This window comes from Lissotriton vulgaris, chromosome 1_1 (assembly GCF_964263255.1).
Source record: "Lissotriton vulgaris chromosome 1_1, aLisVul1.2, whole genome shotgun sequence".
Taxonomy (NCBI): Eukaryota; Metazoa; Chordata; class Amphibia; order Caudata; family Salamandridae; genus Lissotriton; species Lissotriton vulgaris.
Window position 1 is genome coordinate 2,084,801,033 of NC_141685.1, and position 15,593 is coordinate 2,084,816,625.

Below are 15,593 nucleotides of genomic sequence, written 5' to 3' on the forward strand. Positions count from 1 at the left end.
CTGCTCCCCTTGGTAATAGTGTAGCCATACCTACCAGGCCAGATCCTCCTTGGACTGCAAAACAAGCATCCTGAGGCCGGTTTCGGGGTGTCACCCCTCATCAGCCACAAAAGCTTGAATCCACTGGCATAGTGAGCACAGCACCCATATCTGGGCATACAATTCCCACTTAGGACAACTAAAACATCACAAAAAGATGATGGACAGAATGCTGAACATTGTCAAACAGTAACCCCAATCACAGATCTGGGTTAAATCGGTTTTGGGGTATTTAGTTACAGATCTGTGACTAGGGGTGAATGTTTGACACTATTCAGTGTTCCACACATCATCTTTTTCTGTTGCAATTTTCACCCTAATGGGGATTGGAGTACCAAGAAATAGGTCCCGTGCTTGCTACACCACCGGATTCAAGCTAGCTTGGCTTATGAGGGGTGATACACCGAAACTGGTTCCAGGATGCTTGTTTTCCGGTACAGGGAGGACCTGGCCTGGCAGTTCGTGCTGGATTGTTCCCATGGCGAGCAGGGTCAAGACTGATTTGCGTATGGCTGGGTCCAAACTGGAAAGGCTTGGCAAGCAAAACAATGATGGATTTTGGCCCAGATCTGTGACTGAATGTGAATGTATGACACTGTTCAGTTTTCATAAATCATTGTTTTGTGTTGAAATTAGAAGCATACCAAGTAAATAATGGAAATAAGGAGTTATGACAATTTTTTACCGTCTATCCTCCACTACAAGGAAAAAGATGCAATTCATCCCATTTTAGGAAGTTTCCTTGCAGTTGGTCAGTAAGAACCTTCAGGTTGTCTTTCACCATTGCAGGAATATTTCCATTCACCAACATTCCCAAATATTATGAGGGAAGGAAGTGTAGTATATTTTGTCATATAGAGAACCTCACTCTTGTTCCAGTTATTTTTATACCGTGAAAACACATATTCTCAATCAAACATATTCTCCTTCAAAACTGGAATTTATGTTAGGGGTGAGAATAAAATGTTATCCTTTGAGAGAATAGCTCAGCTTGAGATTGCAAACGGGAGTGACTATGCCAATGATTTCATCCTAGGTATGGAAGCAATTGCTAGTGGTTGTAGAGTAATCAAGAAAGGTAAGGGGGATAATGGACAGCTTTTATGGGAGTCTCTGCTAATTTCGACCTTATTAGACCAAAAGATGTTTGCATTCACTTCAGTTGTGAGTCAGTGATGAAGTAATGTTGTTATTCATTTTGGTCCTATTCCTGGCCACTATGCGTAATTGATATTCCCACTCCATTCGATTAACCGCTTTCTTTGTGTTGATGAAGTTGTTCCGTCTTTCATCATCATCATTCCTGCATTGCCATAACAGCTAAAGAATGGTATGTATACAATTGTGCGAGAAGTGTCTGGCTTGATCTTTAGGTATGACACTACCTTTGTCAACGTATTTGTAAGGTCTTTGGCCAGAATTTGTACATATTCATTAATTAAGGATATAGGTCTGTAATTCACACACTATAATGGACCTTTATCTGGCTAAGGATGAGGGACATGTGTGCTCTATCAGGGTTCCCTTGCCCATTGCCTCTCTGAAAACCTTCGCTTGAAGTGAGATCACCACAGCAGCCGTTATTGTATTAAAGTCTGGGCACGGGGAGATTAAGTGATTTGCCCAGAATCACAGGATGTTGAGCGTCGTTGCTGAAACTCGAACCCAGTTCCCCAAATTTCAGTTCAACAGCCCTAGCGATGGACCACATCCTCTCTCCCTTTTTTATTTGCGTATGCAATTTCCTCATCCTTAATTTCTTGCTTTTGGTCGCAGCATAGTTCTATTGAGAGACAACATGAGATAGGGAGTCCATCTATGAATCCCCTTTCCTGTGTCTTATCAGGTGTTGCGTCTGCAGTATACAATGACGAGTGCAAGGAGGCAATTTCTCTTGTTATGACAAATGGACTGGTAAGTAGTTCTGAGCATTCTAAGCTGCCGATATGACCATTTGTGAATCTGCCGGTATGGTCAATTGTGCCCGTTTCTGCTTTATTGTAGTGTCAGGAGTTGTCCTGCTTCCTCTCTGTGCTCATATTGCCTCCTTTTAATATGAAGTAAACCTTTTTTGGAGTGCCTTTAAGGGATGATATTTAAATCCCACTTTTGAGCGACAAGCTTTCTCAAGGTATTATTGGTTGGTGACCTGAAATAAGATTTTTGGAGTTGCTCTATGTCTGTATCTAGAGCAGATTTCCTTTCCACTGCAACTTTACACATTGTTGCAAAATCTCTTGTCATTAGGTCCCTCTGGCATGATTTTCCTGCAACTCATGAGATCTGTGGGTGGTGAGGACACATAGTTCTTCGTCAGTTCTAGGTATTCCTTGAATAGATTCAACAGCTTCTTTTTAAGTAGTTCATATCACAATGTGTCCATCCTTTAGGTCTTGGCCTCAAACCCGAATATGGAAATGTCACTGCTTGAGCCAATATTGCAACTAAATGTTCAGGAGCATAATGCTATGTATAAGTAAGTAGTATATCCTCATTTTCATTCCATGGGGGCAGGATAAAAAAGTGTGCTTTCTAATCATTGGATGTAGGAGTCTCCAGGGTTCAGGTAGAGAGTGACCAGCCATGAGGTCTTGGAGCAATGTCTAATCATTGTGTTTTTCACAGATCCAGTGCCCTTGATCGGTCCAATATCACATTTAGGTGCCACGTTCCAACTACGCCTATCTCTACTTTTGGTTGTCCAGATTCGGTGTGAGGTTTTTTAAGTGTGAAAAGATGGTGGAATTGATGTTGTTGGTTGCATAAATTGAGCCAAAATTAAAGGAGTGACCCTGTATTAACTGCTTGCCTAACACATATCTACCTGATACTTCCAACCATGTCGACTGTGAACTGGCAGATAACCTCCTGTGGATGAGAATGCCACCTCACTTTTTCTGTATGGCTGAGTTGCAGATGGAGAAGCCTCATTCTAAATTTGGATCCTAAAGTGAAGAGCACTTAATCCACCTAATTTCCCTTGAGATGCTGGATTTTCGTATATGTATTTCTCTTGTTAAAAGCAATGTTTGGTTTCTTTATTGCCAAAATGGGGAAGATTGCTTTCCCAATATAGCCGGTCAAACCATTAACCATACTGAAAGGGTTCTACCTCCATTCATTATCTCATGCATTAATTAGGTTGGTTGGTTCATGTTCAGTGATTTGTAGTGTGAGAAGTTGGCCTGGTATATGCTGTCCACTAATTACAGTGGGAACCTTGCACCAGTCCAAACAACCCTTATGGTGATTTCGGAGCTCAAAGATAACCTTAGAATGCTATCCAAGTGGTAGCTATGGAGAGCAGCCTTCAGGCTTAGGTTGAAGGAATGTTAAGCAGCTTGTTTTACCAGACTGCAACCTTATAGTATTGGTTAAATGAAAGGAGAACACACACTTTGGATTCTTGTTGAAGAGTACCTGAAAGCAGAGGGGACAGAGTCTGGGTCACTCAGGAGTGACCAGGGGCTCGGTAGACGAATGCTCACCGTTGTCTGCAGCCACGGGGACCAGGAGACGTCAAGGACAACCAGGAGTCGCATGCGAGCTGTCCCACTAAGGATATAAAGTTGTGAGGAGTCAGTTCACAGCGGGTGCACCAACAAGCCTTGGCAACGACAGCCCACGCAGAAGGTCAAGGAAGATTATGGTTCAGACCAGCAAGGTCCAGGAGATTCATCAAACACAGGGGAGTCTGGGCAAATCTGGAGCAACCAGGGAAGCCCCAGAAAAGCAAAGTTGACCCTCAAATGGACCTAGTGGCCGGAGGCACAGGAGCCGCGAGAGGACCTCGAGCGGTTTCTCCAAACAGCAGCCCACGGAGCACTTGGTGCGAGGATGCCGGAGTTCTTGGTATGAAATTGTGCCAGAGATTGGTGCTACTCGGAGCCCAGTGCACTTGTTTGGGAAACGCCAACAAGCATATGCACTTGTAAATGAACGTGGTGCACAGGGGTATGGGTATTGCAGCCCCCACATGGGATTCTGGCCTCAAACTTGGTAAGGGGGCAGCTCGGACCTCAAAGGAACTAGACGCCCACCTCCTGTGTTGCTGGAGCCTTAGGAGCTCAGGAGCAGCAGACCGGTCAGTTGTGAGTGAGCAGGTTGCAGGGGAGTGACTCCTTCATTCCAAGGGAGATACCTTTGGTTGTCCTTGATGCTCCACAGGTCCTGCAAGGAGCCAGTATGATGCATGGGCACAGACAAAGCTTCAGATGGAGAGGGAGATGAAGTCTGGCCCAAATGAAATATAGCGAAGTCCAGAGTGTCTAGACAGTTGAAGTTCAGTGATTTCTTGTTCAGAATATTGGCCACGTCAAATCTAGGGTTCTACAGCTAGGTAAGCCCTTTTATACTCATGGGAGAGGGTTGTACAGATTCAGTGGAGGGTCTGGACATTGGGGAGGTTACTCCGATGTCCTTTCTCTAGTTTTACGCCAGAGCAGGAGCCAACAGCTCCCAGGACAAGTTTGAACTGCACTATGCACAGGGACACCAAATGTGCCCCTCATGCAGACTTGGGGTCACTTGCAAGCACACCCACCCAGCCCTAATACACTAAATCCTTTCTGGGAGGTGGTCACACCTCCCTGTGACAGTATGCCTATTGTTCTGCATTACAATGCTTGTGCTTGGCTCAGCAGCGGGAGGGCAGAAACGTGTCTCATGTCGGCAGCAACCATTTTCTGCTGCCAGGGACTAGAAGGCTGGTACCAGGAATACCAGGGAAGCAACAAAGATCACTTCTGAGGGGTGGAATCATACCTCCCACACTGGTTACCGATGTGATTCCACAATGTTTGACACAACACACGATAAGGTTACTTTCAGCCGTTTCGGAGTTCATCATCATGCGGTCGCATAATGTCACTCTATATGTCGTAAATGGCTGCTGCACTAACAACCCGGGAGAATGGACTCCGTAGGCTGCAGGGGTGTTCTGCTCATGCAGTGGCACCCTCTCACTTAGAACCGAGCGCCCTGCCTTCAGGATTGTTAAGGTCTGCTATAGGGGCAACTTATAGGTTTTAAGTGTAGTGACCCTTAGATATAGTAAACCTATATCTCAAGTGGTGAATTCACCAATTTACACAGACTGCAATGGCAGGCCTGTAGTTCAATTTTGCATGGCCTCTAATGGGTGGCATAATAAATGCTTCAGCCCATGGGAGGCCTCTGGGGTACCTATGCCCTTGGTACGTAGATACCATATACTAGGGACTGACAAGGGTACCCCGGTATCCAAACAACACTATAAATGCTGGCCTTCCTTCATAAATCTATCATGGCCACTCCAGAATTATAGTAGATGCAATACTGGTAGTGTGCCCTCTCAGTACAGCACATATTGCACCAATCTAATAGTTACATTTAAGGGGGATCTAAATGCATCCCTACCTCATAAAAAAGTTTATTCTGTGTTGCGTTCCTGATGTAGTATGTTGCATTATAACTTTGTCTCTCTTTTCAATTTATAGGAGGGAGATGTTGTAGTATGTTGCATTATAACTTGCCTATAATATAATGCTCAGCATTGTGATTGTAGTTTGGAATGTTAGTATTCAGAACGTTAGTGAGAGAGTTAGTACAGTTGCTGAAGAGGCTGAGCATGATACAGGCTGCTCCTGGTGGGGTTCGTAATTTATATTCTTAATTACTGAATAAACATCTTGGAAACATCTTCTACTGGATTTCACTCGTTTGTCCGTCATACTACATTTGGTACCAGGAGTGAGGTAAACCTCCATGTTAATTTCAAAGACTTTCTAAAGGAAAAACGAAACGGAACGAAAAGAAGGAAACTTAAAACATAACGACCTAAACAGAGAAGAAATCCTTTCACTAAGCAGTTCAAGCATTTTGGCACCGAGAGCCCCACTGGTGACCGACCATCGGTCGCCCTCTACTTTTATGTGCCAGGTGCTGTTTGGTTTCTTTCTACCTTTGACTGCTGCTGACCGGTGAGTGTGACACGTTCCTGTTGCAGATTGCACATCGGTCGCCCACACTGAACCAGTTCTGGGAAGGAAGGGCGAATGGATGGCCTTTGGCCGAGGTGCAGGTGTGAGCAGTTCTACGGGTGAGGTGCGTGGCCTGTCATCGTTAACCCTCATCATTAATTGTGCACAGATCACTCTGCACTGCAGATCTGTCAGCTACATCGCGTGTCCGCCGCCTTGACTGCTCTTCATTGTTTTCAAAAACTTCATTTCTTGTGTTCCCGGCAGCTACTTCCCACATTGCTGACAACCTACAGCGCACAAGTCTAGTTTCGGACTTAAAGGTATGGTGCGGCCCTAGATGAACTGCACGGCAGGTGAGCCCATCTTATTTGCTCCATTTACCAGTGGGTTTTACTTTCCGTACTGCTTCACCCTTCGTGGTCCGGCACATACCGTGTCATTTTATTTCATTTTTATTCAATTTTTGCTGCTTTCTGTGCCTTCCCTCTACCTGGCAGTTAAACCGCTTTGCCAAGTTTAAAAACGCGCTCGAGCTTCACAGCGAGCGCACGCACTCAGCGCATGCCACCTCACCTGTTTCCCGTGCCACAGTGTCTTCGTCATCTTTCACTATGACGCGAGTCTGCCCTCAGTGACACTTGGAAGCACGCTTTTGACAGGAACAGTGACATTTGGAAGCACGTATTTGACGGGAGCCTTCCGGCATCTATCGCGTCGAGGTGCAGCCATTTTAGTTTGGCACTTCTCATCACATCATCTGCAATCTTCTTTATTCCATCTCCTTACGTCATTTTAACATCCTCATTACAGCGATAGGCACGCTTTATTTTGGATTTGCCTATTTCACTTCAGCATTTTCTACAGCGATAGGCACGCTTTGTTTTGTCTCTTCAAAATGCATTTCAGCATTTTCATCAGAGCGATAGGCACGCTTTATTTTTCAGCTGTTTATTTCACTACAGTTTTCCAACAGCGATGGGCACGCTTTACTTTATATTTGCCTATCACAGTTCAGTGTTATTTTTTTACAATGATAGGTACATTTTCCACTGTTCTCCGCTGTACCTACATTTTGATTTTGACCCAAGGACCTCGCTGTCCTTCGCTGTGCCTATATTTTCATTTTGCTCAAGGACCTCGCATTGTTTTATTGGATTTTTCGCAGGTACTTATTTACTTATTTCCTTTGTGGTTTGAATTTGGATGACTCCTCACATAAAGCTCATCTTAATCTGTCTCCTTTGAATTTTTGACATTTTTGACAACTGTGCTATCTGCTCCATCTTATGGTTATTTTAATCGTTTGCACTTCAATAAGGAATGATAGTGACTTAACAAGCAGATTTTCTTACCCATGATTTCAACGCGTGTTTATTTTTGCTCCATCAGCTTTTGTTTTCCATTAGGCAGATGTAATGAGCGTTAAAGTCCTAATTATTCTTGCATGTTTTCTTCCTACTGTATTTGAATTATTTTATTTGTCATATTTTAAAAAGAATATGTATTTTATATTAGGGGGCATTTCACTGCTTTTACCCTTCCATGTGGTCATTCTTCAAATTTTTTTCATAATTTTCAAACATGTTTTGAGGAGCATCTTAATATTTTTTGTGGTCTTTCTCCACATTTGTTCATAGTTTTCCAACATGTTTGAGGAAAACCTTAATGTTTCATGTGGTCGTTCTTCACACCCAAGTGGTCTTTCTCCACTTCACAGTTTTACTGTTCTACGTGGTTGTTCTCCACACCCAAGTGGTCTTTCTCCACTTCACAGTTTTACTGTTCTATGTGGTCATTCTCCACATCTATGTGGTCTTTCTCCACATCTATTACTGTTGCATGTGGGTTGTCCCACATTCGTGTGGGCATTTGTGTACACATCTGTTAACAGTTGCATGTCGTACACTGTTGTACACTGTGTCATGTGTCTGTTAGCACATCGTTCGCCCTCATCATTAATTGTGCACAGATCACTCTGCCCTGCAGATCTATCAGCTACATCGCGTGTCCGCCGCCTTGACTGCTCTTCGTTGTTTTCAAAAACTTCATTTCTTGTGTTCCCGGCAGCTACTTCCCACATTGCTGACAACCTACAGCGCACTAGTCTAGTTTCAGACTTAAAGGTATGGTGCAGCCCTAGATAAACTGCACGGCAGGTGAGCCCATCTTATTTGCTCCATTTACCAGTGTGTTTTATTTTCCGTACTGCTTCACCCTTCGTGGTCCGGCACATACCGTGTCATTTTATTTCATTTTTATTCTATTTTTGCTGCTTTCTGTGCCTTCCCTCTACCTGGCAGTTAAACCGCTTTGCCAAGTTTAAAAACACGCTCGAGCTTCACAGCGAGCACACGCACTCAGCGTATGCCACCTCACCTGTTTCCCGTGCCACCGTGTCTTCGTCATCCTCTTCTATGACGTGAGTCTGCTGTCATTGTCATTTGGGAGCATGCTGTTGACTGGAGCCTTCTGGTATCTCTCACGTTTACGTTGACGTGCTGCCATTTTGATTGACACTTATCGTCAGCTTTCATCAGCTTATCATTTCATGTGCAGTCTCCTGCATTCCATCTGTCTTTTCAGTTTCTCTTTACAGCGATAGGCACGCTTTGTTATTAATTTGCCTATTGCATGTCAATATTCTCAACAGCGATAGGCACACTTTGTTTTGTCTTTTCAAAATGCATTTCAGCATTTTCATCAGAGCGATAGGCACGCTTTATTTTTCAGCTGTTTATTTCACTACAGTTTTCCAACAGCGATGGGCACGCTTTACTTTATATTTGCCTATCACAGTTCAGTGTTATTATTTTACAATGATAGGTACATTTTCCACTGTTCTCCGCTGTACCTACATTTTGATTTTGACCCAAGGACCTCGCTGTCCTTCGCTGTGCCTATATTTTGATTTTGCAAGAGTGTATTGTCTTTTGTGCTTTCTGCCTGCCCTGTTGTAATATTTTCTCTACTGTCATTCTATTTTTATGTTTCTCTATTAGTCTCTTGACGCTTTCACTTGTTTCCAATTTTCATTGTACCTTGCCTAGCATGTTTTCTCTTTTCAATTTATAGGAGGGAGATGTTGTAGTATGTTGCATTATAACTTTGTCTCTCTTTTCAATTTATAGGAGGGAGATGTTGTAGTATGTTGCATTATAACTTGCCTATAATATATGATGCTCAGCATTGTGATTGTAGTTTGGAATGTTAGTATTCAGAACGTTAGTGAGAGAGTTAGGACAGTTGCTGAAGGGGCTGAGCATGATACAGGCTGCTCCTGGTGGGGTTCGTAATTTATATTCTTAATTACCTAATAAACATCTTGGAAACATCTTCTACTGGATTTCACTTGTTTGTCTGTCATACTACACCTGAGTAGGCTGCGTGTCTTTCTTTTGAGAGTGGTTGCAGGTGGTCCTCAGTCCGGTACAGTGGAGATGGGTAGGACAGCAGCCCATTGGTTATGATAAGGCGCATAATAGTGCAAGTGTCCATTGGAGAATGCTACAGGTTCGCAAGAAAGCTTTCAAGGTCCTGTAGACCTTAAAATTCACATAATCTGCCATATATTGTCACCAGCATCATCACAGGATCTAAAAAGCTGTATCAAAGTTCCTTCTGTTTTAAAAGGGGCATAAAGCTAGAAACCTATGGATACGGCTAGTGTCATAGGAGAAATCTGCAGTAAAGGAGACTATTGACCTTTATAAGAGTATGGGCCACGTTGTTTTGCTGTTTGCATGATCAGCTGTGCTTGCTTATGATGGAGGAGAAACTTGACTATTCGTCTGGGGGAATCCTTCCTCGTAGTCTGTGTGCCTTCTGAAACTCATTTGAAGGACACAATTCTAAAGTTGAGAAGCTCTGGTATAAAACTCGAGAAGAATTTAAACATATCATCATGTTCTTCAACCGCATGGATACCATGTAATCTAGCTCATTTTTATTAAATTTAACTCCTCCCAATTAGAATTTTTCAGCACTTTTTTCTTGAGTGCCTCAACACACTTCTCGGAGTTGCTAAGTTGAGTTTTAATGCGAACAATTAAACATGTTGAGATTTCAATTATTTAGATGTCTCAGTAGTCAAGTGTTCTACTGATTAAATAATTCCTTCATAACTATGTCCAAAATGATTTTCGAAATGCTGTGATCTGGAGTGTCTTGCAAAATTTCCTTTTGCCTACTAGAGGTCTTGTTCCCATTCAACTTAGCTGGGGAGGAAGGAAATATAATGTCTCTACACTTTATCTCCATTTATATCCTAACCTATGATAATGCGTGTAAATTGAAGATATCTGAACAAGATTACAGAGTTAGACCATATGCTATACATTTTGGCACTTTGAATTATCAATTCAAAAGAAAGGTGCATTTCAAATAGGTAGCCATTAAATGGGAGCAAACCACAATATTTTCTCAAAAAATGTCTTCCCGCAATGAGTGAGTCGGTCAGTCCACCCATGTGATTTATGAAAATGGCTTTCTAATTGCTCCCCCACCTTATCTCCCTCTTGCAGGTGGACGGCTTGGTCATCTGCCCAGAGTCAGTGTTGACAGATGAGCGAGAGGCTGCTAACTGCAACAAGCACCAGCATCTCTCTTAAAAAGCAATCACACTCCACCACAACCACTGTGATGATTACTCTGGCATTTGTACTCTTGGCCCGCATATCTCGCGATTAGCCTGTGGCAGTGTCGGGTGGTAGAGTGGTCTAGGTGCTACATACCGGTAGATTGGTCCAGTGAGATATTCCTTAACAACTTAATTCATCAGCACACAGTATAAAGATATATCACTGCAGATCATTCACACACTGGTGAAAATGAAAAACGTATTATATGTAGATATATGGGGCAGCCTGCACAGAGCGTTTTAGAATGTGGCCATCTTTCATGTGGTGAAGACCCATTTCGCACCTGCCACCTTTAAGGCTTGATAAATTTGCAAGGAAGTCCAAACTCAAAGGGCAACAACCACACCAGGTAAAGTATGGTAGTTGCAATTGGTACCCTGATGCAGTGGCAGGCCAAAATAGCAGGTGCCTAAGACAACTACGCTACAACCCACAGTTGAAGACAAGAGACTACTAAAGAGCTGACGTAGAAATAGTTAGAGAAGAGTTAAACTCTGACCTATTAGTGAAGGATTCTGGAAATAGTGATATTCGGAAGAACTAAAAGTGAAATGAGTCATGCAGAATTAAAGGGTAATATAAAACTTTGCCTTAATCATTTTGAAATAAAGTACCATAATGTTTATTAAAAGATTGTATCTAAGATATTTCTACAGTGTTTGCCAAAAAAAAATAATCTGCTTGACAAGCTTGCCATTCTACGCATATTTTGACTTCATATTGTTATTTCAGAACTAACCAAGGGATGTCACCACTATTCTTTAATGTTTAAGTTTTAGATGCTTATGCACATCAACTAAGTATACTTCAAGTATTTTTAAAGATAATTTGACATTACGTGTAATATCTTAGTACCCCTAGAAAGCGTTTACCTGAAAAATAAAGTTTTGTACAGTTTAATAAAGGAACAAGAAAACTTTCCAAAATATGAACACCATCATACAAGAAGAAGGCAATACATGGATCCAGAACATGTTCAAAGTCAGTCCATTGTGTTACCTTGGTTGGGGTTCCAGGCTTGTCAGTTGATGATTGTTTCTCCCAGAGATTACGCTTGTTGGATACATCTACAGGTTTCAAATCCTGCATGGAATGATAAAAGGTTACATTAGAATTCAGAAGGGATTTGTTAAATATCTCGGATCTGGTATTCATTCATATACATGATACAGTAATCCCCTGTTAAAAGCACACATCAGAAGTTTGCTCATTGAAGAGTCACTGTATAACTGGGACACATATCTGTTTAAGAAATATTTAAAAAGCAAACTTTAAAAAAAAATTACATTTGATACCTCAAGGTCAAGGAATATAAGCCAGCCAAACTGCAATTACATATGGTCCAGAAGGTGGTGCACCTTAAAACTACTTAGCCCCGCAACTAACCTCAATAAATAACCACACACCAAAGCAGAGAAGCTAGTCTTGCATTTTACTGCACAGGATATCATATATCATCTTCAATAATATCAATTAAATTGCAGTTTTTTTGTTGACCACACTCTGAAGCGGTCATGAGTTGAAATGTTTAATGTTAAAAACCCGTAAGATAAACTAGCCACAAACTGAGCCAGTTAATCCTAAATTGTACTATAAGAAAAAGGTTACAAAGATTATCCACTACTTTTCTTCTCTGTAATTACACAGTGAAGTACTTGTAGGCATTGGTAGACAAGAGAATACCAGTCACTCCTTTCTGCCTCTTTGGAGACCAGTCTCGTCTTTTCTTTCAGACTTGGAGCCCCGCACATTCCAACATGCAGTTCTATAACGTTCAGCCAGGGGTTTTCATTTTTCGGACTCAATATGTAGAGAAGTCCAAAGGTTTGCTACAATCGAAGAAACGAAAGCTACGTTTCTGTATTAACCATTATGATGGTAAGAACTCTAACAAACATCTGCTTAGCAAGTCTAAGGAAACATCAATGAAAGATTACCTGTGGTTCTTGTCATATGATAGACCAAAAGCGCCAAGAAGGACAGAGCAAGGAAGTGAGGAATAAGCAGCTTCGGCAGTGGGTTTCCATTCAAGCAGAGATGATAGAGCATAGAGTCAGAGAAACCAGCTGATCAAGAAAGAGATTTATAAAGGATGTTATCATATTCCCAAAGATTTTAAACCTATAGCTTGAGGAAAGGAAGAAAATACAGAGGAGATATTCAATCCACTAAATAGAATTTTGTTTAAGGTATTACCTTCAAAAGCATGGATTTTCTGTCAGGGTGTCCTTCATTCTAAATAGCTGATGCAGTGTTTTAACTGACTTAACTGAGTAGTTTAGCTGTTACTGGCTTTTACTAAACCATGAAAAAGTAGCCTGAACTACAAATAGAAAATACACTAAATGAGAGAGGGAGCAGGGTGTATTTTCCCATTATCTTTTGCTTGCTTTGTACAACTGTTATACAGAAGCAACTTCATGAAACACTTCACTTATAATGAACATTATAGTGTTGACGAGTAGTTATAAATACAGACAAAGCCTGTTAACCTTATTAAAGTTAACATGAATACATATCTCTAGGCACTCGGCATTGGTGATTACTTACATGTTACTAACTTTTTACAGTTCAGCAGCTACATCATTTTGGTATTGCATGTGACTAATGCTATTGCAACTTGACCATAAAAAGCAAACTAGTAATAGGTCTTAATATAGGAATTGCAAGTTTCCATGGATTGCAAATATATACCTTGCCTGTTTAGTCAGGCAGTGACTGCTAGGGCATCCAATAATGAGAACAGCCCTGAACTGAATCCTACTTTAGCTTCAGTTTCACTAATAAACGTGTCTGTTTCAATCGCAATGAGGGTGAAACAACTGCTAGTCTGATAGGACAAAAAATTAAGACACCTGAGTTTTAATTATTCATTAACAATTCAACTGTTGCTTTGGTGCTCCAAGCCGTTCTATGGAGGACATTTGTCAGAGGCCTTTGGTATATGGCGTAGCTGAGAGAAAATAATCATTGGCTGCCAATCAAGTTAATGACAACTGCAAATAATATACTTAGGGTACTTACTGTTGGTTTGGGAGGAGGTGACTTGCTGACTTCAGGAGTTTTAGTTTGCCAGCTACTAATACGACTAGAAACACCAAATTTCAGGCCAGCAGTTTCCTGAAACAGAAAGAGGAATTTAAAGTATTCCCATAGATCGATATTAGTGTTCAAGAATCAAAACAAAGTTGAGCGGAAAATTAATAATAAAAATATCAAAGCCATTGCTTGTTATTTAGTATGTGTAAAATAACTAAGGTAAAATTTAGCATAAGAGATAGCTGAGTTCGCCTACATATGTTTCACTTCAAATTTCATGTGTGCATAGAAATTTTTTATTAAAGTATAATAAGGCATGGAACTAAGTATTTTCACAAACGTACAGCTTTGTAGCAGGAAAACATATGGATTAAACTGGTTTTGATCTGCGCTCGTAATAAATGGGACAACTTTATTTTCTACATGTTTATATGCTATATTTAGGGCAAGTGTGAGGCAAAAGCAGTTTGTTGCATTTCGTATTATAGAAGCAAAACTATCAAATCAAAGCTAAATATGACTTCGTTTTAACCTTAGTTTCTTTCATTGATATTTTATGTTTTTATTGCACAAAATCAGTGCTGTAAAAAATATTTTAGGGAGTATTGTAAGATATGGGAAATATCTCATGTTACGGGTTAAGTCTGAATTTCATCCTTATGACCCCCAAACTACTCTGCAGAGCTTTACCATTGTCTGGACGTCTAGAATTATGCAGCATGGATGATTTAACTATGCAGCAAAGTTTACTAAATGTTTATGACAAAAATGCAAATAATGCAGCACATTCTCTGGCAGTATTATTTTCCTCAATGTTAGCTATAAAGAGCATTATTCATGACATCTGCATAGTTTGCAAATTATGCAGCAAATTATCGAGTAAATCCATGAGTTACCTGTGCAGACAAATAGTTGCACTCATTTTCTGGGCCTCACCATTGCCCACTTGTTGTATGCTCAATTTCTTTATAAAAGGTAAACCTAAAGATTCTCACTCCAATCAGTGATCATTGTTAGCTTCACTTTGAAAGAATGAGCTTTTCCACCTATATAGCCCAAAATAAAAAGTTAATAAAATAAAAATACATACCTGGTTACATAAGTCCTGTCTTGCCATCTTGATGTTCTGGTGACATTTAGAAAAAATGACTTGGCCTTCCTCCTTATGCTTTATAATGTCACCAGAACCACTTGATAACTATACAGGACCATATACCACACACTCACATTCACACGTCGACATATGATCTATATTTAAGAGCTAGATAGATAGATAGATAGACAGATAGATAGACAGATAGATTGATAGACAGACAGACAGACATACAGATAGACAGATAGATAGTCAAATTCTCATATATCTAAAGGTTAAATATGGTAAACAAATCAGAGACAGAATAATTTCAACTGTGACAGTTATCGTGAGATGGAGTCTTGCTCAGGGTTTGGTGAAATAGAAGAACAGAGACTTATTGAGAGTTTTGCTCTAACGCGTTAAAGCTCTAGTTCTGGCTTGGCAAGTGCTCTGATTTAAATTTCTCTGTTTTAATCTTGTATTATATCCAATAGGGTCACCTTTATCAAGTGGCAACTACGAGTGGGGTTCAGGTCCTTTCAATGTGTACATGTGAGCACATGAATCTGCATGCCCATAGGTAATAACAGGGAATGCGGACATGTTACATGTTTCATACATATAGTTGCCTCTTTACTGTAATTGCTGCCATAAACCAAAATGGTTACCATTATACTTCCAAAGTAAATTCTACGTGTGGGTGGGATCATGTACAAAATAGCAGTCAAAAGAGAAAAGTTTAAAGGGTGTTGATCCTGTAATGTGTACATTGCGGAGTTGCTGGATGAGTGCAGATCTTGTACTATTTCCTCATGCAATCATTTATTTTATGTGATGACT

The 15,593-nt window shown here is 40.9% G+C and overlaps 1 protein-coding gene across 13 annotated transcripts in view; it reads right to left on the reverse strand.

The window, feature by feature from the left end:
* Nucleotides 1-15,593, reverse strand: part of CALD1 (caldesmon 1) — a 555,479-nt gene that overhangs the window by 16,866 nt on the left and 523,020 nt on the right. For all 13 annotated transcript variants that reach the window (XM_086921091.1, XM_086921074.1, XM_086921047.1 and 10 more), the window contains 2 exons: nucleotides 13,664-13,759; nucleotides 11,639-11,722 (listed from right to left, as the gene is read on the reverse strand). In XM_086921091.1, the coding sequence (XP_086777217.1) occupies nucleotides 11,639-11,722; nucleotides 13,664-13,759 (180 nt within the window). The remainder of the gene's footprint in view (nucleotides 1-11,638; nucleotides 11,723-13,663; nucleotides 13,760-15,593) is intronic.